The sequence below is a fragment of the Chrysemys picta genome, unplaced genomic scaffold, assembly GCF_011386835.1.
Source record: "Chrysemys picta bellii isolate R12L10 unplaced genomic scaffold, ASM1138683v2 scaf218, whole genome shotgun sequence".
Lineage (NCBI taxonomy): Eukaryota > Metazoa > Chordata > Testudines > Emydidae > Chrysemys > Chrysemys picta.
Window position 1 is genome coordinate 31,833 of NW_027052925.1, and position 26,375 is coordinate 58,207.

General features: G+C 53.5%; 2 protein-coding genes across 8 annotated transcripts in view; one reads left to right on the forward strand and one right to left on the reverse strand.

Annotated features, from left to right (window-relative positions):
* Positions 1-7,298, reverse strand: part of LOC135978348 (class I histocompatibility antigen, F10 alpha chain-like) — a 39,086-nt gene extending 31,788 nt beyond the window's left edge. For 5 of the 6 annotated variants that reach the window (XR_010595759.1, XR_010595758.1, XM_065579294.1 and 2 more), the window contains exons 1-2: positions 7,131-7,298; positions 64-327 (exon numbers count right to left, since the gene is read on the reverse strand). Coding sequence is in view for 4 of the 6 variants with exons in the window: in XM_065579294.1 (XP_065435366.1) it covers positions 64-327; positions 7,131-7,191 (325 nt within the window). In the remaining 2 variants the exon portion in view is untranslated. The remainder of the gene's footprint in view (positions 1-63; positions 328-7,130) is intronic. The other variant, XM_065579297.1, reaches the window with a different exon arrangement.
* Positions 5,291-26,375, forward strand: part of LOC135978349 (fibrinogen-like protein 1-like protein) — a 39,906-nt gene continuing 18,821 nt past the window's right edge. Inside the window, exons 1-3 of one of the 2 annotated variants that reach the window (XM_065579298.1) lie at positions 5,302-6,036; positions 12,078-12,187; positions 13,573-15,703. In XM_065579298.1, coding sequence (XP_065435370.1) covers positions 13,671-14,252 — 582 coding nt within the window. In that variant the 5' untranslated portion in view covers positions 5,302-6,036; positions 12,078-12,187; positions 13,573-13,670 and the 3' untranslated portion in view covers positions 14,253-15,703. Of the gene's footprint in view, positions 6,037-12,077; positions 12,188-13,572; positions 15,704-26,375 lie in introns of those variants that run through there. The other variant, XM_065579299.1, reaches the window with a different exon arrangement.

Consider the following 26,375-nt stretch of genomic DNA (forward strand, 5'->3'; position numbering starts at 1 on the left):
CCACACTCCCAACCCCCACCCCATTTCCCTGCATCCCTAGGTCATGTTGTGTCCTTCACTCACCCTCGGTCCGGTTGTAGAGCTGACTCAGGGTGTTCAGACTCGCATTGTACCATTTCTGGAAGCGCTGTCCCCACCAGGTCACCTCGTCCCAGAACTCCGAACCCTCGTTCTGCGCCATCCACAGTGTGTAGGGCTCCGCCCTCTTCGTCCCACTGGTGTAGACATAGGTGAGCTGATCGTCCACATACACAACACGGCTGTACCAGGGCAGCCCCGGGGCAGGCTCTGACACCACAGTGTCCAAAATGCGCCTGGAGTGCAGGCCTGAGGGGGGAGATTGGGGGAGGGGAGAGTCAGACCGAACCAGACCCTGCCAGGAGCCCCTGGCAATATGCGAGAGGCAGCGCCATCCCTCAGGAGGGCTCCTGTGGGAGGGAGATCTGGGGAAGGGCTCACAGAATGGCCTGACCGGGGAGAAAGAGACGGTGGGGTAGAAGGAGAAAGGGAGGCAGGGCTGGAGGGGGAGTGAGGAGAGGAAGGGGTAGGGAGGTACAGGGGGGCTGGAGCATGTGAGGAGTACGGGAGCATATGGGGACAGTGTACTGGGGGTACAGGGGAGTGTGAGGCACGAGAGGGGGCCCAGGAGGAGGGGCAGGGCTGGAGTGCGGTGTGGGGAAAAGGAAGGGGGTGTTATGGGAGAGGGTGGGGCAGGAGGACTGGGGGAGGGGAGATGCAGGAGCTGAAGCTGGGGAAGGCAAGGTGGGCAGGGGAATGTGTCCAAGCTACAGGTGGGAGCCAGGACACCGGCTGTGCACAGAATTTACCGTAATTTATTCAGAACATAAGATCAGCCAGACTGGGTCAGACCAAAGGCGCATCTAGCCCAGTCTCCTGTCTTCTGACAGTGGCCAATGCCTGGTGCCCCAGAGGGAATGAACAGAATAGGGAATCATCAAGTGATCCATCCCCTGTCGCCCGTTCCCAGATTCTGGCAAACAGAGGCTAGGGACAGCATCCCTGCCCATCCTGACCAATAGCCATTGGTGGACCTATCCTCCATAAACTTAGCTAGATCTTTTTTGAATCGTGTTATAGTCTTGACCTTCACAACGTCCTCTGGAAAGGAGTTCCACTGGTTGACTGTGTTGTGTGAAGAAATACTTCCTTTTGTTTGTTTTAGACCTGCTGCCTATTAATTTATTTGGGTGACCCCTAGTTCTTGTGTTATGTGAAGGGGTAAATAACACTTCGGTATTCACTTTCTCCATACCAGTCTTGATTAAGACTATGATTTTGTCATGGATATTTGCAGTATAAGACCTGGACAGGTCCTGGGCAACGAAGAAAAGCTCACGGAAGCCCGTGACCCATCCGTGACTTTTACTAAAAATATCCATGGCAAAATGGGGAGCTCAGCTGCGTGACCCACACACCACCCACGGGCTAGGCAACTGCAGGCCACTCAGAGCTCCGGGTCCCCCTGCCACCCACAGCAACTGGGAGCGGTTGGTTCCCCAACAACCCACGGAGGCCGCCCCACCGCTCCCGGCTGCTACAGGTGGCAGGGGGACCGCACAGCTTCCGGCCGCCGTGTTCTGAAGTCATGGAGTTTGCTGGAAGTCTCAGATCCCATGACTTCCGCAACCTCTGTGGAAAAATAGACTTTCATTATATCCCCCCCCGTCATCTCTTTTCCAAGGTGAAAAGTTCCAGTCTTATTAATCTCTCCTCATGTAGCAGCCATTCCATACCCCTAATCATTTTTGTTCCCCTTTTCTGTACTTTTTCCAACATTTCTTTTTTCTGATGGAATGACTATATCTGCATGCAATAGTCAAGATGTGGGCATACCATGGATTTATATAGAGGCAATATGATATTTTCTGTCTTACTATCAGTCACTTTCCTAATGATTCTCAACATTCTGTTAGCTTGTTTGATTGCCACTGCGCACTGAAAAAAACGAGGAGTCCTGTGGTACCTTAAAGACTAAGCTTTCGTGTATGCATCTGACAAAGTGGGTTCCAGCCCACAAAAACTTATGCCCAAATAAATTTGTTAGTCTTTAAGGTGCCATGGGACTCCCCTTTGTTTTTGCAGAAACAAACTAACATGGCTATCCCTCTGAAACTCCACATTGAATGCATGTTTTCAGAGAACTATCCACAATGACTCCAAGATCTCTCGAGTGGTAACAGCTAATTTAGATCCCACCACTTTATATGTATAAACTGGGATTATGTTTTCAACTGTGCATTACTTCGCATTTATCGACACGGAATTTCACCTACCATTTTATTGCCCAGTCACCCAGTTTTGTAAGATCATAGAATCATAGAAGATTAGGGTTTGAGGAGACCTGGGAGGTCATCTAGTCCAATGCCCTGCTCAAAGAAGGACCAACACCAACTAAATCATCCCAGCCAGGGATTTGTCAAGAAGGGCCTTAAAAACCTTCTAATGATGGAGATTCCACCAGCTCCCCAGGTAACCCATTCCAGTGCTTTACCACCCTACTAGTGAAAAAGTTTTTCCTAATATCCAAACGAGACCACCCCCACTGCAACTTGGGACCATTACTCCTTGTTTGGTCATCTGCTACCACTGAGAACAGTCTAGATCCATCCTCTTTGGAACCCCCTTTCAGGTAGTTGAAAGCAGCTATCAAATCCCCCCCCATTCTTCTCTTCTGCAGACTAAATAAGCCCAGTTCCCTTAGCCTCTCCTCATAAGTCATGTACTCCAGCCCCCTTATCATTTTTGTTGGCCTCCGTTGGACTCTGTCCAATTTTTCCACATTCTTCTTGTAATGTGGGGCCCCAAAATGGACACAGTACTCCAGATGAGGCCTCACCAATGCTGAATAGAGGGGAATGATCATGTCCCACGATCTGCTGGCAATGCTCCTACTTATACAACCCAAAAGGATGTTGCCAAAAAAAGCTAACAAGGGCACACTGTTGACTCATATCCAGTTTCTCATCCGCTGTAACCCCTAGGTCCTTTTCCCAGAACTGCTGCGTAGGAAATCGGTCCCTAGTCTGTAGCAGTGCATGGGATTCTTCCGTCCTAAGTGCAGGACTCTGCACTTGTCTTTGCTGAACCTCATCAGATTTCCTTTGGCCCAATCCTCTAATTTGTCAAGGTCCCTCTGTATCCTATTCCTACCTCCAGCGTATCTACCACTCCTCCCAGTTTAGTGTCATCTGCAAACTTGCTGAGGGTGCAATCCATGCCATCCTCCAGATCATTAATGAAGATGTTGAAAAAAACCAGCCCCAGGACCAACCCTTGGGGCACTCCGCTTGATACTGGCCGCTAACTAGACATGGAGCCATTGATCACTGTTGAGCCCGATGATCTAGCCAGCTTTCTATCCACCTTACAGTCCATTCATCCAGCCCATACTTCTTTAACTTGCTGGCAAGAATACTGTGGGAGACTGTATGAAAAGCTTTGCTAAAGTCAAAGAATAACATGTCCACTGCTTTCCCCTCATCCACAGAGCCAGTTAACTCATCATAGAAGGCAATTAGGTTAGTTAGGCATGACTTGCCCTTGGCGAATCCATGCTACTGTTCCTGATCACTTTCCTCTCCTCCAAGTGCTTCAGAATTGACTCCTTGAGGGACCTGCTCCATGATTTTTCCAGGGACTGAGGTGAGGCTGATTGGCGTGTAGTTCCCCGGATCTTCCTTCTTCCCTTTTTTAAAGATGGGCACTACATTAGCTTTTTTCCAATCATCCAGGACCTCCCCGATTGCCATGATTTTTCAAAGATCATGGCCAATGGCTCTGCAATCACATCAGCCAACTCATTTAACATCCTCGGATGCGGTGCATCCGGCCCCATGGACTTGTGCTTGTCCAGCTTTTATAAATAGTCCTGAACCACTTCTTTCTCCACAGAGGGCTGATCACCTCCTCCCCATACCGTGCTGCCTGGTGCAGTAGTCTGGGAGCTGACCTTGTTCGTGAAAACAGAGGCAAAAAAAGCATTGAGTACATTAGCTTTTTCCACATCCTCTGTCACTAGGTTGCCTCCCCATTCAGTAAGGGGCCCACACTTGCCTTGACCTTTTTCTTGTTGCTAACATAGCTGTAAAAAACCCTTCTTGTTACTCTTAACATCCCTTGCTATCTGCAACTCCAAGTGTGATTTGGCCTTCCTGATTTCACTCCTGCATGCCTGAGCAATATTTTTATACTCCTCCCTGGTCATTTGTCCAATCTTCCACTTCTTGTAAGCTTCTTTTTTGTGTTTAAGATCAGCAAGGATTTCACTGTTAAGCCAAGTTGGTCGCCTGCCATTTTTGCTATTCTTTCTGCACATCGGGATGGTTTGCTCCTGCAACCTCAATAAGGATTCTTTAAAATATAGCCAGCTCTCCTGGATTCCTTTCCCCTTCATGTTAGTCTCCCAGGGGACCTTGCCGATTAGTTCCCTGAAGGAGTCAAAGTCTGCTTTTCTGAAGTTCAGGGTCTGTATTCTCCTACTCTCCTTTCTTCCTTGTGTCAGGATCCTGAACTCGACCATCTCATAGTCACTGCTCCCAGGTTCCCAGCTACTTTTGCTTCTCCTACTAATTCTTCCCTGTTTGTGAGCAGCAGGTCAAGAAGAGCTCTGCCCCTAATCGGTTCCTCCAGCACTTGCACCAGGAAATTGTCCCCTACACTTTCCAAAACTTCCTGGATTGTCTGTGCACTGCTGTATTGCTCTCCCAGCAGATATCGGGGTGACTGAAGTCCCACATGAGAACCAGGGCCTGTGATCTAGTACCTTCTGGTAGTTGCCTGAAGAAAGCCTCATCCACCTCATCCCCCTGGTCTGGTGGTCTATAGCAGACTCTCACCATGACATCACCCTTGTTGCTCACACTTCTAAACTGAATCCAGAGACTCTCAGGTTTATCTGCAGTTTCATACTGGAGCTCTGAGCAGTCATACTCCTCTCTTACATACAATGCAACTCCCCCACCTTTTCTGCCCTGCCTGTCCTTCCTGAACAGTTTATATCCATCCATGACAGTGCTCCAATCATGTGAGTTATCCCACCAAGTCTCTGTTATTCCAATCACATCATAATTCCTTGATTGTGCCAGGACTTCCAGTTCTCCCTGCCTGTCTCCCAGGCTTCTTGCATTTGTGTATAGGCACTTAAGATAACTCGCTGATTGTCCTGCTTTCTCAGTGTGAGGCAGGAGTCCTCCTCTCTTGTGCTCTCCTGCTTCCTCCTGGTATCCCACTTCCCTCAGGGCTTTGGTCTCCTTACCCCCCCCCCCCCGGCCAACAAACCTAGTTTAAAGCCCTTCTCACTAGGTTAGCCAGCCTTCTTGCAAACCCCAAGTAAGTTGGGCAGTGTCCTTTTCCCCTCTTCCAACCCTTATCTTCTATGACCCAGTAGGGCCAGGCTGCACTGGGGCCTAACCCTGTTTAGGTCAAACCACACCTGTTACTGAGGTGTCACAAGGGCACCAATGTGCCTTAAGCCATTTTAAACAACCCCCAAACCCACCCCGCAGCCTCTCCCGGATCAATACGGGCTGCTGAGCTGCCCAGCGTCTGAGCTGCTGCCTCATGGAGAACAAGGGAAATTCAAGTCCATGCCAGGAAAAGCAGGATGTGCCTTCCCCTCTCCTCACCCCATCCTACTGGGATCCGGAAGCTCTTTATCCGGCAGCTACGGGAGATCCTAACAGTACAAACGCAGCAGCTGTTCTGTGCTCTGCAACGGGAGCTCGCACCCAAACTAAGACCTGATTAATCACAGATCCAGGGTTCTAGACTCTCCCCTCGCCCTGGGGTGCTAAAACACCACCAGAGACAGAGGGGAGTTAACATCTCCTCTCTAGGATGACACCTCTAATGACCTGCTTCCACTACAGATACGACCCATTGCCATTGCTGACTGGGAGTACAACTGGACTGGTGCTGACACAACTTAGCCGTACGTAGCCAAGGACAAACCACACTCAGGAGTTCCAGGCACTGGGGTGAAACCCAGCGTGAAGAATCTTCTGGGAGCCATGAAAGGTCAGAGATCCAAGAAGCCTTTTCCCTTCATTTAACCCTGGTCTATGGGTGTGTGGGGGGGCGCTAATTTACTCCCTCTCCCTCAACCTGAGCTCTGCAAACAGGAAGAATCATGTCTGAAAGCTCCGCCCTGCCCTGAGACGCGGGGAATGAAACACCCTGGGCAGCGCCTGGACTCGGGGATTTCCCAGTCTGAGCACCTCACGGGGCTGCGACGGGCTTGTCAGCGTGTGCAGCACCCATGGGTGCTCCGGCCCCAACGAAGCCTCACCCCCTGGCTGGGTGAGGTTGGCATTAGATGAAGAAGTTCAGTGGCTCTCAGCACCCCACTACACACAGTGTCCCAGCAGCGACCCTGGCAGCACCTGGCACAAGGGGGCCAGGACCCCCCTAGTCACTATAGCAACGTCACCGTTCCATGTCAGTGACCGCTCAGTGCTGGGGGGTGGGGGAAGCGGTGTGGTTATCCTGACACCTCTGAACGCAGAGCCCAGAACTGCCCCCCCACACCCAGCTCCCCTCTCCCTGCGCCCCCCAGCCCGGCTGCCCCCCCACACCCAGCCCCCTCCTCCCTGCGCCCCCCCAGCCCGACTGCCCCCCACACCCAGCTCCCCCCTCCCTGCATCCCCCAGCCCGACTGCCCCCCACACCCAGCTCCCCCCTCCCTGCACCCCCCAACACCCAGCTCTCCCCTCCCTGCACTCCCCAGCCCGACTGCCCCCCCACACACCCAGCTCTCCCCAGCCCGACTGCCCCCCCACACACCCAGCTCTCCCCTCCCTGCACCCCCCAGCCCGACTGCCCCCCCCACACACCCAGCTCCCCCCTCCCTGCACCCCCCAGCTCGACTGCCCCCCCCCACACCCAGCTCCCTCCTCCCTGCACCCCCCAGCTCGACTGCCCCCCCCCACACCCAGCTCCCTCCTCCCTGCACCCCCCAGCCCGACTGCCCCCCCACACCCAACTCCCCCCTCCCTGCACCCCCCAGCCCGGCTGCCCCCCACACCCAACAACTCCCCCCTCCCTGCACCCCCCAGCCCGGCTGCCTCCCACACCCAGCTCCTCCCTCCCCGGGGTCTCCCCCCGATACTCACGGCAGTGGCCCCCCGGCAGGGCTACAGCCCCCAGCAGCAGCAGGCGCAGCGCCAGGGCCATGCCCGGTCTCGGCCCCACAACCCGAGAACCCCGCGGGGCGCTGAGACCGGACTCCAGCTCCCAGCTACTGGCCGTGTGAGCCTCCAGTCTGCAGGGATTGGCTGAGAGGGGACCATCCCGCCAATAGCGGCGCGCAGCCCCGCCTCCGTCACCGGTCGCTGGGCAGGCTGGCGAAGGGGAACCGAATGTCTGAGCCGGGGGGCGGGGCGGGATGAGACCTGGGCCCCGGGGCTGTAATGGGCGGAGCCGCCATTAGCTCGGCCGGGCTCTGGCCCCGCCTCTCTGGGGTCAGCTGGTCCGTGTGTTCCGAGGCTGGAACTCGGGGGGCCGCACCCCCGGGCTGGGGGCGGTGGCACTAGGTGAAGGGGTCACAGTTCGGGTCAGGGGCTCTCAGCCCCCCACTACACACAGTGTCACAGCAGCGCCCTTAGCTCTAGTCGGACCTGCAGCCCCCAGGCCCGAGACCCCTTCCTGGAGCTCAGGGACTTGTCTGTCCGGCTGGGAACTTTAATCACTTTCTGGATTTCATGAATTAACCCCTTCCCGCCCCTCTCCCTTTGCGGGGAGTGACCCCACAACAATAGGGTTACCATTCGTCCGGGTTTACCGGACATGTCCTCCTTTTGTGTGCTAAAAATAGCGTCCCGGGGGGAATTTGTAAAGCACTCACAATGTCTGGGATTTCCCCCTCCCCCAGCAGAGCGAGCGGCTGGGAGGGCTGCAGGAAAGTCCCGGGCTGGACTCCGGAGCAGCTTCCTCCTCCCACCCCCCCCCCCTGCATTCTGAGCCGGCCGGCAGCTCCTCCTCCAGCAGCCCGCTCCGGCAGCCCTGTGCAGGGCCAGGGACCAGGTTTTGTGTTGTGCAGGGGAGCTCAGCCATGTGTCCGGCTGGCACAGAGCCCAACACCCTGTTCTGAGCAGCAGGGTAAGGGGGGGCAGGAGAAGGGACAGGGAGGTTCTGGAGGGGGCAGTCAAGAAACAGGGGGGGGCTTTTGGAGGGGAGTGGAGAAAGTTTTGGGCAGTCAGGGTACAGGTAGGGGGTAGGGTCCTGGGGGGCAGTTGGGGGGGGGGTCTTAGGAGGGGGCAGTTAGGGGACAAGGAACAGGGAGTCTTAGGTAGGGGGTGGGGTTCTGGAGGGCAGTTAGGAGCAGGGGTCCCAGGAGGGGGCAGTCAGGGGACAAGGAGCGGGGGGTAGGGGGCTGGGAGTTCTGGGGGGGAGCTGTCAGGGGGCAGGAGTGGGGAGAGGGATCGGAGCAGTCAGGGGACAGGGAGCAGAGGGGTTTAGATGGGTTGGGAGTTCTGGGGGGGGCTGTCAGGGGGTGGGGAGTGGTTGGATGGGGCATGGGAGTCCCAGGGGTCTGTCTGGGGGTGGGGGTGTGGATAAGGGTTGGGGCAGTCAGGGGACAAGAGGCAAGGAGGCTTAGATAGGGAGTGGAGTCCCGGGGGGCAGGGGTCCCAGGAGGGGGCAGTCAGGGGACAAGGAACAGGGGGAGGGTTGGGGGTTCTGGGGGGGTGGGAGGGGCAGGGGCGGGGCTCCTCCCGTCCTCTTTTTTGCTTGTTGAAATATGGTAACCCTATAAAACAACCCCTGGCACTCCTACAGCCTCACTGCCCCCAGTGATTTGCCCTGGAAGCAGCAAATATAGGGCTAGAACCCAGGAGTCCTGGCTCCAGCCCCCTGATCTAAGCACAAGGGGACGGTGCCCCAACTCCTGTATTTTCTTTGCTTTTGCAAGTGATGGGGCTGTTTACCTCATTTGGGGGAACTATTTTTCGTTAGTCTCCTCCTGGGGGCAGAGGAGGTACCAAGGCTCTGGGGCCTGAGACGTTTGCCCCGTGCTGCAGGACAGTCACTGTGGGCGTTAGTATCACTGGGCTTTGCATACTGCCCTGGGCCGGTCTCTCCGGGTCTGGGGAGCCAGGCTAATGGGAAACTTCCCCAGCTGGGATGCTGTCAAGGCTGATTCCCCACGCTGGCACTTCGAGTGCAGAAGGGGGGAGGGTCCACAAGGACTCTAAAAATTAATACTGGCCACTCCAGGCTTGTATTAAACTCCCAAGGTTACAGATCCTCCTGGCCGTGGATTGGTAAATGCTGCCACCCCTTTGAGAGCCCAGGAAGGCGCGCTTGGGAATTCCTTCCTGTGGGGTACCCCCAAGCTCTTTCCCCCCTGTCTGGGGAAGAACTGAAAAAAGGAACAGAAATCAGCTGCTGCCACCAGCTAACTGAAAAACATGCACAGACCTCTTAAAACACAGAAATCCAATAACGTTCTTAAAAAAGGATCTCCCAGCAGTACGCCTTCTCACTCTCAGCTCCTAGTGCCTCTTGCTCCCAGATCCTCACACACACCACCACAAACTGAAGTGAGCTCCTTTTTAAACCCAGGTGCCCTGATTAGCCTGCCTTAATTGAGTCTAGCAGGTTCTTCTTAATTGACTCCAGGTGTCCTAATTAGCCTGCCTGCCTTAAATTGGTTCAAGAAAGTTCCTGCTTGTTCGAGTGCAGCCCCTGCTCTGGTCACTCAGAGAACAGAAAACTATTCATCCAATGGCCAGTATATTTGCCTTCTACAAGGCTTCTGTACCCCACTGGTCTGGGTCTGTCACATATCCCTCCCCACTGCTTAACACCAAGGGGTTGGGCAGCTTGGGACGCCAGACAGTGCACACGTGACAAGCCATCGGCATTGCCGTGATGGCTCCCTGCTCTGTGTTGCACACGGAACTGGAAAGGTTGGAGGGATAAGAACCACCTGGTCACCCTAGTGTTCTCCTTGTTCCGTTGCATCCATTGAAGAGGGGCATGGTCGGTCACGAGGACAAATCTGCGCCCGAGCAGGTAGTAGCGCAACGTTTCCATGGCCCATTTTACAGCGAGGCACTCTCTCTCCACCACCGCATATTTTTGTTCCCTCGGAAGGAGTTTCCTACTGAGGTCGAGAACTGGATGTTCCTCTTCCCCAACCATCTGTGATAGAACGGCCCCTAACCCTACTTCCGATGCATCCGTCTGCAGGATAAATTCCTTGGTAAAATCTGGGGCTATCAGTACGGGGTTACTGCAGAGGGCAGTCTGTAGGTCTGTGAACGCTCTCTCTGCTCCGTCAGACCATCTCACCAGATCAGGTCCGTGGGCTTTCAGTAGGTCTGTCAGGGGGCTTGCCCTTGTGGCAAAGTGGGGGATAAATCATCGGTAATACCCCACCACACCTAGGAATGCCCGGACTTGTTTCTTGCGATGTGGTCGGGGCCAATTTTGGATGGCCTCTAACTTGTTCAGCTGGGGTTTTACCAAACCTTTTCCCACAATGTAGCCAAGATATTTGGCCTCTGTAAACCCTACAGCACACTTAGCAGGGTTAGCTGTAAGGCCAGCTCGCCTGAAGGTATTGAGCACTGCCTCCACCTTCGAGGTGGGTTTCCCAGTCTGGGGTATGAATGACCACATCGTCCAGGTAGGCAGCAGCATAATGATTATGGGGGTGTAGTAGCTTATCCATGAGGCGCTGAAAGGTAGCTGGGGTCCCATGTAGTCCAAAAGGGAGGACAGTGCGGCTTTAGCCTGTTCTGGTTTGACACATACACACACACCCCGCCCGCCCCGCCCCGCCTCACCCCACAAAAAGCTGCCATTTTGCAACTGTCATGGGCCGGCAGCAGCTATAATCAAACTTGGGACCTCTGGAGCTTCACACGTGAGCCTCTGCTGTAGGGTTCTCAACCTATTTACCACTGGGGGCTGCATATGCCGTGCTCTGCGTTCTGTGGGCTGTAGCTACACAAGATGTAATACCAGGGTCGTGATAGATACACCTGGGCGGGGGGGGGCGGGGGGTGAATGAGCCGGTTTCTGGCCAAGAGTCTGGATTGCTCTGGGCTGCTGATCCCGTCAAGGTCATTGTGAATCCCTGCGCTGAGTGCTGAAGGTGGCCTGGGAAAAGCATGTGTGGGGCGGGGGAGGGGTGTCTATGTTAATCCCGGCTGAAATAAATGGCCATGCCCTTGCTAGGGCAGCGCTTACAGCGCACCCCTCAGGGACCCGGCTCCATTTTGAACTCTTTTTGCCCAGGACTGTGGCCCCTGGCGACTCTGCCCACTTTAAGCCTGGCCTGAGCTGGGCCCACAGAACAGCTGCAGTGTCAGCAGCGTGTCCCCCTCTGGGCTGCTGGGCTGCAGTGCAGGGGGCAGCATGCCTGGCGTGGGGCACACAGCAGCTCTGTGCCCTGGGCCCCTCTCACCGGGCGCTCATCTGAGGGGGGTAGAGCCCTGCCGGAGGCTGCCCAGCTGCTGTCTCTGTGTGGGTGAGCGGGCACTGCCCTCCGGCTGGTGATAGTGACTGTGGACGGGGGAGCTGGGACAGAGGGGGTTGCTCCGAGCAGCACTCCCCTTGCAGCGGTGCAGCGGGGGAGAGAGGCGGCAGCTCCTTCCCCACCACAGGGAGCGCTCCAGCTGGCCCTGACCCGCCCGGGACCCGGGAGCCAGGCCATCGGAGCCGCAATCTTTGAATGGTTTTTACCCTGCAGCTGGGTCCCAGCTGTGTGCTAATCGGGCCGGCTGCAGAGACGGAGACAGTGGCCGGGCCAGGGGAGAGGTGAATGGTGGGCTTCACCCCGTCTCCAGAGACTTGCCCCCCCCCCCCCCCCCATGCTGACCCCCTTTGAACAGCCAGCCATGTCCTGCGGTGCCTACCTGGGAGCTGAGCTCTTCTGAAAATCTGGCCCAGTAGTTGAGCCCTCTGAAAACTCTGGCCTTAGCGTCTAAGGGTAACATTTTCAAGAGTGGCTAAGTCACTTAAGTGCCTAAATCCCAGTGACTTCTAGTGGGATTTAGGCACTTGTGAAACTCTCTCCTGGTCTCATGTCCAGTGGTTTCTGTCCCCTGCAGGGTTCCAGTCCAGCTCTCTCCTGCTTCTGTCTGCGCTGTCCATGATGGCGCTCCTTTGCGTAGCCCCCGTGCAGGGCAACGGGGCCTGGCCCACAAGAAGGTCGAGAGGGGTGAGTAGAGAACCCGTCAGAGAGCTTCTATCATCTGCCATATCCGAGATCAGGGCATCGTGGGCCTGATTCTGCTCCTCTCCCCCATGCCGGGGTCACCCCTAGATCCACTTATCCACTGAATGCACCTTCCAGCCCCCCCGCCAGCGCTGGGCCCAAAGAAACGCTGAGTTCTCCGAAGGGATCGCAAGGCCGGCCTGCGCTAGTGAGCCCACTACTCCCATTCGCAGGCCTCCAGTGCCTGGGAATGGGCCAGCCGGGGTGGGGGAGGTGCTGCTCGACTGGCTGTTTGCTTTACACAGCTTCGTTATCCCTTTCTCCAGTAACGGCTGCCAAGGCCCCGGCAGTGACTGAAGAGCGCTGGTGCCAACCGCAGGGCAGCGTGTGGGAACCAGGCACCCCCCCAAATTGGCTGGGAGTTCTACCCTTCCATCTCACCAACTCCTATATAGGGCTAGCCCCGGCTAACAGCTGGGGATCTCTCGCTCATGCCTAGAAGCCTTGCCCCCAGAGTCCAGGCAGCAGGGAGAGCCAGTTCCTCCTTGTCAGGGGTTTTCATTCCCTTCTCCCCACACCTCCAGCGGCTCTGGGAGCTGCTCAGGGGCTTGCCCAGGCAGGCCAGGGGCCGAACCAGCTCCAGAGGTGGCCCTGAGCCCCCGGCCCCGCAGAGCTCAGCAGCTCCTCCCGCTCGGCTCAGCTATGGGGGTGGGGCACACAGGGGGATTGTCTGGGGGGTAGGGGAGCTGTGGGGGCTCAGGCTCGAGGGAGGACCCTGGGGAGGGGAGGGGCAGTATAACCACAGTGCTCTCATTCTACCAGGATAGTTCGGAACAATTTCCGCCCCAAAGACAAGCCCCTCGATAGGATGTCTGGAATTTTCAAAGGCGCCACAGGGAGTTGGGTGCCTCAATCCCACTGAATTCCAATCACAGTCGGGTGTCAAACTCCCTTAGGCTCTTTGAAAACTCCCATTTAAATTGTCACTGATGGGTTTCATAATTGACATTCGCTGAGATGGATCTGGCAGCGTCTCCCCCACCCTCCCCAAACGATTTCTTCAGCAGTACGGACTCAGGAAGGATACAGAGCCTTGGTTTACACTTGATTCATCTCTTCAAGGTTTCTTCAAAACCAGCAGAGCAAGAAACTATTCTTATTTTATTTTATTGGTAAAATGAAAGTGTAAGATCTGGAGCCAGATTCTGTGGCCAGGAATGGCCGGGGCGGATTCTGTGGCTGTAGTATTGTGAAATACACAGGACCTGCCTCTAAAAACCCAGCCTCTAGTTACCCCAGGCTGATTTGATTGAGCTAGCTAGCGCGCACTCTCTCTCTCTCCCTCCCCTCCCCCCCGCCCCCTTAACCTGATGTTCGTGGCATTTCAGGGTTCCCCAAAGACTGCAGCAACATCCCCAGGGACAGCCCCAGCGGGCTCCATGTCATCCAGCCAGCAGGCTCTCCCCCTCGAGTGGTGTGGTGTGACATGGACACCGAAGGCAAAGGCTGGACCGTTGTGCAGAGAAATTCTTACAACACAGAGATCACCTGGAAGGAGTCCTGGAGCACCTACAAGTACGGCTTTGGGAACGTGCAGCAGGATTACTGGCTGGGCAACGAGTACCTGTCCCTGCTCACGCGGCAGACCATCTACAAGGTCCGCTTTGTGGTGGAGGACAAATCCAACAACACCCGCTACGCAGAGTACGACATCTTCAGTGTCGAGGATGAGCCCAGCGGGTACCCGCTGAGGCTGGGCAGGTACTCTGGGGACGGCGAGGACTATCTCACCACCTACCACTCCGGCCTGGGGGGCATACACGACAACATGAAGTTCAGCACAAGTGACAAGGATCAGGACCAGGCCAGTGGGAATTGCGCAAGTAGCTATGGAGGCTGGTGGTATGACAAGTGTCAGAACGTCCTGCTCAATGGGAAAGGCTACATCTACTGGGCAGGGTTCTGTAAGAGTGGGGAGTGCAAGTCTTCCCTCATCCTGGTTAAGCCAACAGACGTGTGCTGGGTCCGGCAGGAGGAGCCCATCCTCCTTGGGAGCCAGCGCCGCTGAGAAGGGGAGACAATATTAGATCAGACACGGCGCGCCATCCCCCACCTAATCAGTGCAGTCCCTGCAATGCCTCCACTCTGCTCACTCCCTTCCTGTTGGCTTCTGCACAGTAAATCCCCTGGAATAAACGCTGAGAGCTGACCCCGCCGGTGCGTTCGAATGACACGAAGAGTGTGATTGGTGTGTATAACTGGACCCCCGCTTCCACTCTGCCTCGCTGGAAGCCATGTCACTCACTACGACTTTAGACCCACATTAACCTCTGCTTCTCCCAGCCCTGCCACTGCCCCTCGGCATTAGTGATCAATGAATCATGACACTGGATTTCTAGCAACTGTCATTGAGCATTTAAATGGGGGATGACTCAAAGCCAGGACTTTACATCTGAATCCTGCATGTATTAGCAGTGGTGAGTTTGGGTTGAAAAACCTGCCCTCTGTGTTTTTAATAAATATGGTTATTACATGAGAAAACATTGCAACAGTAATTAGTTGCTGATGAACCACTGAGATTAGATAGACGTGCAACGAAACCACACAATAAAGATATTGGTGTCCCTCTTCAACCCAAGGGGCTAGTCAAAGTTTGGGGCCCTGGGGATGTTCCAGTGGGAAGCAGAAATTGGCAGTGGAGTCTGGTAATTTTTTGATGTCTTGTTTATTGACAAGGAACATACAGAGTCCTGCTTCTCCAAACACAGCAGGAACCAACAGCAGGGATTAGCCTCCCTGCTCTCAGCTCCAAGCCTCTTTAGCCAGCACCTGGCCAAAAAGCTCTCTATGCTCCTCCCACGATCACACCATGCTCACAGGCTCTGCTCGGCTTTCCTGCTCTGCCTCCGTGTCCTGGCTGCACTGCCTGGCTTGTCTCTTTCACACACGCACCAGCTCAGAACGATACTCGGTGGCATCCTCTGCCCACCTGGGGCTAGTTTCTGGGCACAGCTCTCCTGTGTACAGTACTATAAAATCCCTCCTGGCCAGAGACTCCAAAATCCTTTTACCTGTAAAGGGTTAAGAAGCTCGGATAACCTGGCTGACACCTGACCCAAAGGACCAATAAGGGGACAAGATACTTTCAAATCTTGGTGGGGGGAAGGCTTTTGTTTGTGCTCTTTGTTTGGGAAGTCATTCGCTCTTGGGACTGAGAGGGACCAGACATCAATCCAGGTTCTCCACATCTTTCTGAACAAGTCTCTCAGATTTCAAACTTGTAAGTAAACAGCCAGGCAAGGCGTGTTAGTTTTTACTTTGTTTTCTCAACATGTAAATGTACCTTTTACTAGAGTGTTTACCTCTGTTTGCTGTACTTTGAATCCGATTTCTAACGCAGCGTTTTGCTCTGGCCTATTGCTCTTTAAGTTTGATTACCCTGTGAAGTTATTTTCCATCCTGATTTTACAGAGATGTTTTTTACCTTTTTTCTTTAATTAAAAGCCTTCTTTTTAAGAACCTGATTGATTTCCCCTTGTTTTAAGATCCAAGAGGTTTGGAACTTGATCCACCAGGAGTTGGTGGGAGGAAGGAGGGGGATGGTTAATTTCTCCTTGTTTTTAGATCCAAGGGGGTTGGATGTGTATTCACCAGGGAATTGGTGAAAGGTTTCTCAAGGCTTCCCAGGGAAGGGAATCCACTTGGGAATGGTGGCAGTGGACCAGATCTAAGCTGGTAGTTAAGCTTAGCAGTTTTCATGCAGGCCCCCACATTTGTACCCTAAAGTTCAGAGTGGGGAAGCAGCCTTCACAAGAGTCTAGTGACTCTCTGACCCTGGGCTCTCCCCAGTATAGACTCTTGTTCACACTAGTCCAATGATGTTCAAATGCTGAGAAGGAGCAGGGAAGAGGCACAGAAATGACTTGTGGCCTGGCCAGCACACCTTCGAGCAGGCAACCCGAGGGGCTGCAGCTAGTCAGCTTGACTAAGCAGTTCCGAGGTCTGTCATTAAGGTCTATAGTCACCCAGCAGGAGGAGGTAGCTGCATTTCAGGTTTTTGCTCTAGCAGACAAAGGTGTAAGGAGAGCTGGCAAAGCTGATGTTAGAAACATTGACACTGGAAATCCATGTAAGTGTAGAAGAGTGATGGAACCAATCGTGCGGGGACGTGGGAATTCACTCTCACCTGGCCTCTGGGGATGGAGGCAGCACGTGGCTGGCACTTCTCGCTCCTGCCGAACGAGGGGCAGGTGCTGCTACCGACTGCTCCCCCTAACCCCGCCCTGCTGCGCTCTGGGGATGCTGCCCTGCTGTGGAGCTCTCAGGTGTCTTGAACTGGAATTTGTTTGGAGAGAAACTGCTAAGGAGCCTTATCAGCCCCGAGCAGAGAGTACCTGGGAGCCTGCCTGGGTCGGGCGGGTCTGGTACAGCCTCCCCCCAGATAAGGCTCTTCCCTGGACTTGCCACCCATTGGAATCTGGAACGATTCCCTCCGAGGTAACACCCGGGGCAGCCAGGGCAGGGCAGGGCACGGCCTGCTCCCCGGGAGCATTAGGGCTTTCAGGAGTCAGAGGTGTCAGCGGAGCAGGTTGTACGTTAAAGCAGCGAAGGCAGTTGGGGGGCAGAGGAATTGGGTGCTTTGCCATTGCACTTGATCAGCTCAATTTGAAAATTCTTTCAAAGGAAATCCAGATGTATACATCTGACTGGGGTACATGTACACACATACACACGCACACTCACATGTGCACACACTCATGTGCACATACACGTACACACATGTACACATACATATATATACAGACGTGCACATACACGCACACACGCGTGTCCCTATAGCGCCCCAGGATGCGACTGACGGGGTGGCTGGCTATTATGGAGGCAGAAGTGGGTTGGGAGAAAATAATCAAGAAGAACTTTTGCTGAAAATGCAAACCTAAGCTGGAAATCTGTGCAGGGCTGGGCTCAGCGAAAATGATCTTTTGAGCTGCTCTTATTAACCGTGGTCCTGTACTTCCTGGTTTGCGTCGGACCCAGGCAGGAGACTGGGCTGCTCTCAGCTGTAGAAGCCATTGGAATGAGCCAGGTCGGAATGAGCCAGGCCCTCAGAGCCTTCTGCCACCAATCGCCCCAGCAGTCACTGATCCACCCCAAACCACGTCCTTCCAGTCAGGCAGTTTCATATGCATACATCAAACCCTTGGTTTGCCACTCAGACACCACGGTGATGGGCACAGTAAGGACCGAGAGACGCTAAACAGGCAGACAGACAAGGAAATAGTGGCCCTGGCTACAGGTGTGTGTGTGGTGCAAACGGATGAACACCAGTTGCTGGCTGAAAGCACAACCTTAATACCTGCATCTCCTGTCTGTCAGCTATCGTTCGCTTGGCAGTCTGAGCTCCGATTTCTAACGCAGCGTTTTGCTCTGGCCTATTGTGGTTCTCATGTCCTGGGGCGCCTTGGCCCCTGGTATCAGGAGCGGTGCTAAGGAGGCTGCTTTTCATAGGTCCTTAAGTAGGGTTGTCAACTTTCTACTTGCACAAAACCAAACGCCCTTGACCCAACCCCTTTCATGCCCTTCCCCAAGGCCCCACCCCCACTCACTCCAGCCCAGCCCACCTCCCTCAGTCGCTCGCTCTCACACCCTCACTCACTTTCACTGGGCTGGGGCTGGGGGGTTGGAGTGCAGGGAGGGGTGAGGGGTCCGGTGGGGATGCGGGCTCTGGGATTGGGCTGGAGATTAGGGGTTTGGGGTGCCAGAGGGGGATCCGGGCTGGGGCAGAGGGTTGGGGTGCGGACTCTGGGAGGGAGTTTGGGTGCGGGAGGGGGCTCAGGGCTGGGGTAGGGGATTGGGGTGCGGGTGGGGGTGTGGGGTCTGGGAGGGATTAGGGTACAGGAGGGGGTTCCGACCTGGGGCAGGGGGTTGGGGTGCCGGGTGTGAGGTCTGGGAGGGAATTTGGGTGTGGGAGGGGGTTCCGACCTGGGGCAGGGTTTCTGGGTGCGAGCTCCGGCCAGGCGGTGCTTACCTCAGCCAGCTCCTGGTCAATGGCACACCGGTGCTAATGCAGGCTCCTGAACCCTGGTCTCCCTCCGCTGGCAGGCTCTGAGCAAGGCCTGCCCAGAGAACATGGATGACGAGCTCTCGATCCTGCTGACAGCACCCCCCAGCACAGACAAACTCCAGCACATCTTGGAGGTGAGCAGAATGGGGAGGGGCCGCAGGGGTTTTACCTTAGCCCTGGGGACTCCTAGAAAGAAGAGACTGGAAAATCCATGTTTCTATTGGATCCTTCCGACTATGCATTCGTGATATAAACTCACTGGGTGACCTTGGGGTAACTCACTTCCCCCTTACGGCATCAGTCTTCTCCACTATCAAATCTACACTGGGGAAGAAGGACAGAAGCCCCGACAATCACCTTCACCTCTGGGTGTCTGGTCCTGGGAGCCGAAACCAACTGGACTATCTGCCCCATCTCCTATACTGCCCTGTCTTTCCCTCCTAGGGCCTTGTCCTTAGTGCTCAGCCTGGCCCCTTCCCAGCTTGTCCCTGACCTTTAAAGGACGCTCCAAGCCCCTCCCATGCCTGCTTCCCTTGGGGTCTCTCTCCTGGCTGAGCACAGGCTGCCCTTCTATCTCTCAGCAGGCCTGGGTCCTAGTCACAGGCTGCGTCTTGTCACGTGACCCCCACACTTATTCCCTTCGCCCTTGGGAGCTGCATCACCTGGGCCAGGTGCAGTTCAGCTCCAACCCCTTTCCTGGCCATCTCACCCTGGGACAGGTTGAAACTGGAAACCTGTGGGTAACAGTAACTGGTTGCTCCCAAAGGTGCTGAAGACAGAATGGAAGAGGAAATCCTTTGGCCTGGATTGAAATTATTCCGACTGAAAGTGAATGAGAGAAAATAGGTCCAGAGTTCTCTTCCTGGCAGCAGAAAATGTAGCGATTGATAGAGGTTCAGGTCAGAAAGGACCATTCTGTGCATCTAGTCGCCCCTCCTGTATAACTCAGGGCCTAGAATGTGACCAAGTGGTTCCTTCAGCCAACCATAGCATGGGACTGAGCCAGAGCACGTCTTTTGGAACGACATCCACATGCAGGAGAGCCAGCTGGCTACCAGAAAATCTCTCTTCTGCAGTGACGTGGGGTTAAGGGACACGGGGGAAAAGACATGGAGGCTGTGACTAAACTTAGAGCAGCAAGGCCAGGATAACTGGGGCTAGGACCCAGGCCTGGCTATCAGATCTGCTGTTTTCTATTCCTGGCTTTGGGACCATGAGCGAGTCTCTGCACCGCTGGGTGCCTCGTTTTCCCCAGCTATCAAATGGAGCTAATCAAGGTTTTGTTTGTTCTCCCCATTTTCCAGGGTGGGAAACCGAGACACAGTTGGGACCTGTCTACACTACAGGTCTGTCGTGCGTTTGTAATCTGCTGACCCCCAACATGTTGTTCAGAGCCTATGGACAACACAGCTCCTAAAGGTACGTTTGTTCTGTGCTTATCCCCTATGTACAAGCAGGGCTGGACAGCATTTCTCACTGTGCTGTGGGGAGCAGGTCCTGGGTACTAAGGGTCTGAAGAAGCTCTCAAGGACTAATTTTTTAAAATAATTGTTGGGAGAAAACATACAATCACTGCGGATAAGATTGGGGGGTGACAAAATACAGCCAGAGTGGTAAATCCTGATGGCGAGAGGGCAGTGATACACAGCGATCTGGCTCATTCGGCCAGCTGGACCCATTCAAAGAAAACAAGTTTGAGCAGAGCCCAATGCAAGGTCCTATATGTAGCCACAAGGAACGCCGGCCACACCTCCAGAATGGGGACGTGTATCCAGGAAAGCAGTCACTCTGAAAAGGATTTAGGGGCCAGAGTGGAGAAGCCACTCAACATGAGCTCCCAGTGTGATGCTGTGGTGAACAGGGCTAAAGCCATCATTAGACGTAGGAGCAGAGCCGTGAGTAGGATAGGGAGGTGACACAGCAGCAGTGAGACTGCTATTGGAATACTGCCTCCAGTCTTGGTGTCCTCCTTTGAAAAAGATGGTCCTAGAAATTGGAGCTGGGGCAGCAAAGAGCCACCAAATGTTCTGAGGGCTGGAGAAAAATGCCTTCTAGTGAGCTATTGAAAGAGCTCAACCTGTTTAGCTTATCAAAAGAAGATTGAAGGGGACTTCATTGAAGTGCCTTAATGGAGAGAAAATACTGGGTATTAAAGGGCTCTGTAGTCTAGCAGAGAAAGGCAGAACAAGACCCAATGGCTGGAAGGTGAAAAGAGACAAATTCCTATGACAAATAAGGCACAAATATTCAACAGCGAGGATGATTGAACACAGGAAGAAGCTACCAAGGAAAGTGGTGGATTCTCCATCTCTTGATGTCATTAATAAAGACTAGATGCCTTTCCGGAATGTGTTTGCCCCAAAAGTAGCTATTGTGGTAGACAGGAGGCCTGTGATATGCAGGGGGTCAGATTAGATGCTCTAACGGTCTCTTCTGGCCATAAAGTCTACTCATTTCTGAGAAACCGAGTGTAGTATTGGGAGCAGCTTGTGATATTTTACTGTCTAGCCGGCTTGCTTCCTAGAATGAACACTCATTGAGCGGGGTGATCCACAGGGAGTAGCTCAAACCTCCAAAGGGTCTGGCCTGCGGCAGGACATTAGCAGTGCAGGGGAGGGGTGGGTGTGGCAGTGACATCACAGAGGTCTTTTACAGGACCTCAGCCTATTGGCCAAAGGTGCTGGGGAGGTGGTGACCTCACAGAGGGATGCTGACATCAGCCAGGCAGGACAGGGGCGCAGGGCCAGGGAAACCTCAGAGACCCCTGTGGCTTTGCTTCAGCAAGTCTCCTTCTCGAGGTCTCTCTTTGAGGTCTGAGAGAGTATTTGGGTTCATGTATGTGAGCACCAGGAGGAACCTCTTTTGAGTTTTCTCCTTTCTTTTTCCTGATTTCACTAGAAAACTGACGTCCCTGTTTAGAAGGTAAGAGCCTCCGAGAGGTTTGGAATCTGTTCAGTCTGCTGCATCTGGCGCCAGCTGAATTTTAGGCATGGAAAACACTAGCTTAAGGTGGTCACATTTTATTCCCCACCTGGGATTTTGTCCCTTAGAATCTCTGGGGACATTAAGGTTTGTCCTTTTTCTTTTACCTTTTCCTCCATCCCTCCCTCCTTTCTCTTCATCTCTTACTTCTTTTGTCCTTTCCCTGTTCCCCTCCCACCACCAGGATGGGTGTGTGTGTCGTGGGGGGTGCTCTACAACTCCCATTGTGGGAGGTCCACTGAAAAATGTGGGGCTGAAATAGTGCTCAGACTGTGATCCCCAGCGGTGACCTGGGCCATCCTTTGGGCTCTCTGGTGAGAACCCTTATCCTCCCGCCCCTCGGTCTCTACCCTGATTGGCTGAGCAGGGGGTTATTGACAGGGAGGAGACTCAGGTCCCTGTTGTTTTCTTTTAAGACCAAGTAAATAGTCATAACCAGTCATATGTTTGACAAATTTTGCTGCTTCTCTGCAGTTCATTATTTTCTCTACCATTCCAGTTCTCCTAAAATACTTGCTGAATAATTACTATGAACTCTTGCTGGTCTGGAACTCACTTGAGAGCACTTTATTCAGATCATTCAATATCTGAAATTCAAGATCCGATGGTTAGTTTGAAAATCAGGGCTCTTGGGTCCTATTCCCAACTCTGCCACGGACTGGCTGTGTGACCTAAGACAAGTCAATTCTCCTTTCTCAGCCTTAGCTTCTCCCTCTTTCAAGTAGGGATAACAATCCGCCCCTACCTACCTCCCGGCGGGTGGAGGATGGGGATCTATTGGAGAGTGTCACTAGGAGCAGTGCATAAGATGAGGTGTCCTATTGTGTTTACTCAGATCAGATTATGACATAATAGAATGGCTGAAATAGTCTATTTTATTTGTATTTTATTATGTTTCAATTGTTAAGAGCAGCAACTACTTAGCTCAGACTGAAACATCTTATCTAATTTTTGAGATCTAAGTGTCTCCTCTTTGTGTAGCTCAAACCTCCAAAGTGTCTGCCCTGTGGCAGGACATTAACACTGCAGGGGAGGAGTGGGTGTGGCAGTGACATCACAAAGGCCTTTTGCAGGACTTCAGCCTATTGGTCGAAGGTGCTGGGGAGGTGGTGACCTCACAGAGAGATGCTGACATCAGCCAGGCAGGACGGGGCGCAGGGCCAGGGAAACCTCAGAGTTCCCTGTAGCTTTCCTTCAGCAAGTCTCCTTCTCGAGGTCTCTCTTTGAGGACTGAGAGAGTATTAGGGGTCACGTACGTGAGCGCCAGGAGGAACCTCTTTTGAGTTTTCTCCTTTCTTTTTCCTGATTTCCCTAGAAAACAGATGTCCCTGTTTAGAAGGTAGGAGCCTCCGAGAGGTTTGGAACCTGTTCAGTCTGATCCATCTGTTCCACAAGTCCTTCAGTCCAATCCACTTCCCTAACTAATTTCCTTAATTTTTTTAAGTTAGCCCTTTTGAAAAAAAAAACTCTAGTCACAGATCTATTTTTGTTTACCCTTCCATTTAGTTTAAACTGAATTAGCTCATGATCGCTCAAACCAAGGCTGTCCCCCACAACCATTTCTTCTAAGAGATCCTCACTACTCACCAAAACCAAATCTAAAATGGCATCCCCTCTTGTTGGTTCAGCAACTACTTGGTGAAGGAATCCATCAGCTATCACATCTAGGAAAATCTGAGCCCTATTATATTACTAGCACTTGTCCTCCAGTCTATATCTGGGAAGTTAAAGTCTCCCATGATCACACAATTCCCATTAGTATTTACTTCATTAAAAACATTGAAGAGGTCTCTATCCCTATCCAAATCAGACTCCTGTTCTAACAGACAGCAACCCCCCCCACCCCCCACCCCGAAAGGCAGAGATAGAGCCCAGGAATCGAGATGGTGGGGAAATTTCATTGAAACCGTTTCTGACCGAAAATCCTATTCAAACTAAACCAGTTTGTTTCTTGAAATCATAACAAGTGGCAATGAAAATTCTTTGTCACAATGTGTTAAATTGTCTCGTGGCACTCAAAGAGGAGACACTTAGATCTCAAAAATTAGATAAGATGCTTCAGTCTGAGCTAAGTAGTTGCTGCTCTTAACAATTGCAAAATAATACAATACAAATAAAATAAACTATTTCAGCCATTCTATTATGTCCTAATCTGATCTGAGTAAACATGATAGGACACCTCATCTTATGCACTGCTCCTAGTGACACTCTCCAATAGACCCAGCAGTCCTTATTTCCAGGCCCCTTCACTAACCACTGCTGCACACTCCCTCCCACAGCTGGCAATTACAACCAGGCCCTCATGTCCGGTCCCCCTGCTTTGAGAGGGAGTGTGCTCTGTTGGAGTGATTGGAGCAGGGAACTGGGAGTCAGGACTCCTGGGTTCCATTGCTGGTTTCCTATTGACCTGTGGGACTTGGGGTAAGTTGCTGCCCCCTCTAGGCTCTGTCCCCAGCAGTCAAATGGGGATTTCATACTTTCCCACTATTGGAAAGTGCTGGGAGAATCCCCCAGCAAAAGCTGCTCTGACAGTTCTAAGCAGCATCTGTTTGCTTGTGAGAGTGTCCTATGGGACTGTGTCAAAAGCCTTATTAACACCAAGATAGATCACATCTACTGTTTACCCACCTCCACTAGGCCCCTAACCCTGCCAAAGAAGGAGCTAGGATTGGTCTGGAATGATTTGTTCTTGACAAGTCCATGCTCACTAGTCCTAAGAACCAAATTGTCCTGCAGGTGCTGACAAACTGATTGTTTAAAAAACAGAGGCTGCTCCCAATGCTACACTCGGTTTCTCAGAAATGAGTAGACTTTATGGGCAGCAGAGACCGTTAGAGCATCTAATCTGACCCCCTGCATATCACAGGCCTCCTGTCTACCACAATAGCTACTTTTGGGGCAAACACATTCCGGAAAGGCATCTAGTCTTTATTAAATGACATCAAGAGATGGAGAATCCACCACTTTCCATGGTAGCTTCTTCCTGTGATCAATCATCCTCGCCATTGAATATTTGTGCCTTATTTGTCATAGGAATTTCTCTCTTTTCCCCTTCCAGCCATTGGGTCTTGTTCTGCCTTTCTCTGCTCGATTAAAGAGCCCTTTAATACCCAATATTTTCTCTCTGCCTTTCCAGTCTCTTCTTTCTAGGAGTCCCCAGGGCTAAGGTAAAACCCCTGCTGCCCCTCCCCATTCTGCTCACCTCCAAGATGTGCTGGAGTTTGTCTGTGCTGGGGGGTGCTGTCAGCAGGATCGAGAGCTCGTCATCCATGTTCTCTGGGCAGGCCTTGCTCAGAGCCTGCCAGCGGAGGGAGACCAGGGGTCAGGATTATGGAACCTGGGGTGACACCTGCCAGGATGACAGCAGGCTCTGTAGTCCTTGCCCAGAGCACATTTCTGCAGAGGCCTTGGTGCACAGCAGTGTAGGGAACAGCCAAGCTGCTAGGGATGGGAGCTGGGCTTCCTGGCAGAGTCCAGCACCCAAAGCCCAGCATCTGCAAGGAAGGGACTCCCCACAGAGGGGCAACATCATCTTCCACACACAGGGAGTCTCCCCCGACACTTGATTCATCCTATGGCCTGTTCCCATCTCTGCCCACCACACTCCCAACTCAGCAGCTCCAGCTACCGAAGGGAGCACGAACCAGAGGCCTTCCTGCTCCTGGGACAGAGGAGTAGGTTGATGATCTACCTGGATGTGAGCGTTGGCCTTCCCCATGCCCAGGGTCTAGACTCCATTCAGGGCAGCGCACAGGAACTGCGATTCCTATTCTGGATCTAGTGGCAGCTTCAGTTCACTGGCAGGAGACTGTACATGAGACCTTGCAGTTGCGGGGGTAACACAGGCACTAACATGTGCATGGGAGTTTGAGCAACAGGGCAGAGGCCTGTGTGGGGCAAGGAGGGCAGGGATTTGGGAAGCAAGAGCAGAGGATCAAACCCTTTCTTAATGTGGGTCGGGATGATCCCCATTTCAAAGACAGAGAAAGTGAGGCACCAGGTGGGAGAGTGACCTGGCCAGGATCACGTTACCGCTCAGTGGCAGGACTGCAAACAACCCGTTCCCTGATCTCCTCACTCGACGCTGCCGCCCCTCCTGTATGACCCCTCCAGCCATCCTCGCCCACAGGCCATCCCCACCACTCTCCAATACCAGGCTGTTTCCACAATGAAAGCAGGCTTGTAACAGAGTTCACTCACTGATAGGTGCCCCTTCCTTCAAGGCCTGGGGTCACAGATTTCTTGGGCTAGCACGCCCGCCAGCAGGTTTTGGGCTGGGAACTCAGCCCTTCGGCCAGGCGACCATCTTTTAGTCCCACTCCTTCCTGGGTCGTGCTCATCCCAAACGAAAAGTCAAAAAATGTCTTTAACTGAAACAAGATCCTCTGTCCCTTGGGGGCTTTTCCTCAGCCTGACTTTGGCTCGGCCTGCCCTTGCTGGCCTTGGTAGCCCTTTCTATGGCCCTGTACACCCCCTTCCTTAGAGACCGTGGGAGAACCAGTCCTACCCTGGATTCTAGGTTCTGCCCCAAGGCCCTGTACCGAACAGCTAGGCCTGCTCCTGTACCTTTGTTGCGGTTTCCCCTGGTTTCCCCTCAGCTGGAGCTCACTCTGTAATCCATTTGGCCTAGCTCCAGGCTTTATAGCCCACAGGCCAAGCCCCCCGTTATATACCCTCCTCCTTAGAACCTGGCCCACGCGGGGGCAAGTTCTATTCTTCTCCAAGCTTCATCCCTCCTCATCTCATCGCTGTCACCGGCTGCGCGCTTGTACAGCCTGTGCGCAGGGTCTGCAGCTCCACTCCCAGCTCGCTCGGGGCAAACCTTCTCTTCTGCAGTATCCCGACGCTCTTCCTGCAGCCACTCAGTCTCATGAACAGCTGCTTGCAGAGCCTCTTCTGAAGCCTTTAGCGTCTTCTGTTGCCTTTTTGCTACTGCCGCTGCATCTGCCAAAACCTTTTCGGTCAGGGTCTGAGAACCCACCATGGACTGCTCCACCCTTGTGTTTGTCCCTCCTCCACTCTGCTTCATCTCTGAGCCAATCATTTCGTCCTTCATCTCTCTGCAGCACCCAACAGCCACCCCATGGCCACCCCAGCCACCTCCACCTTGCCTGCCTCATGGGGGATTGTGTCAGAGGACACCTT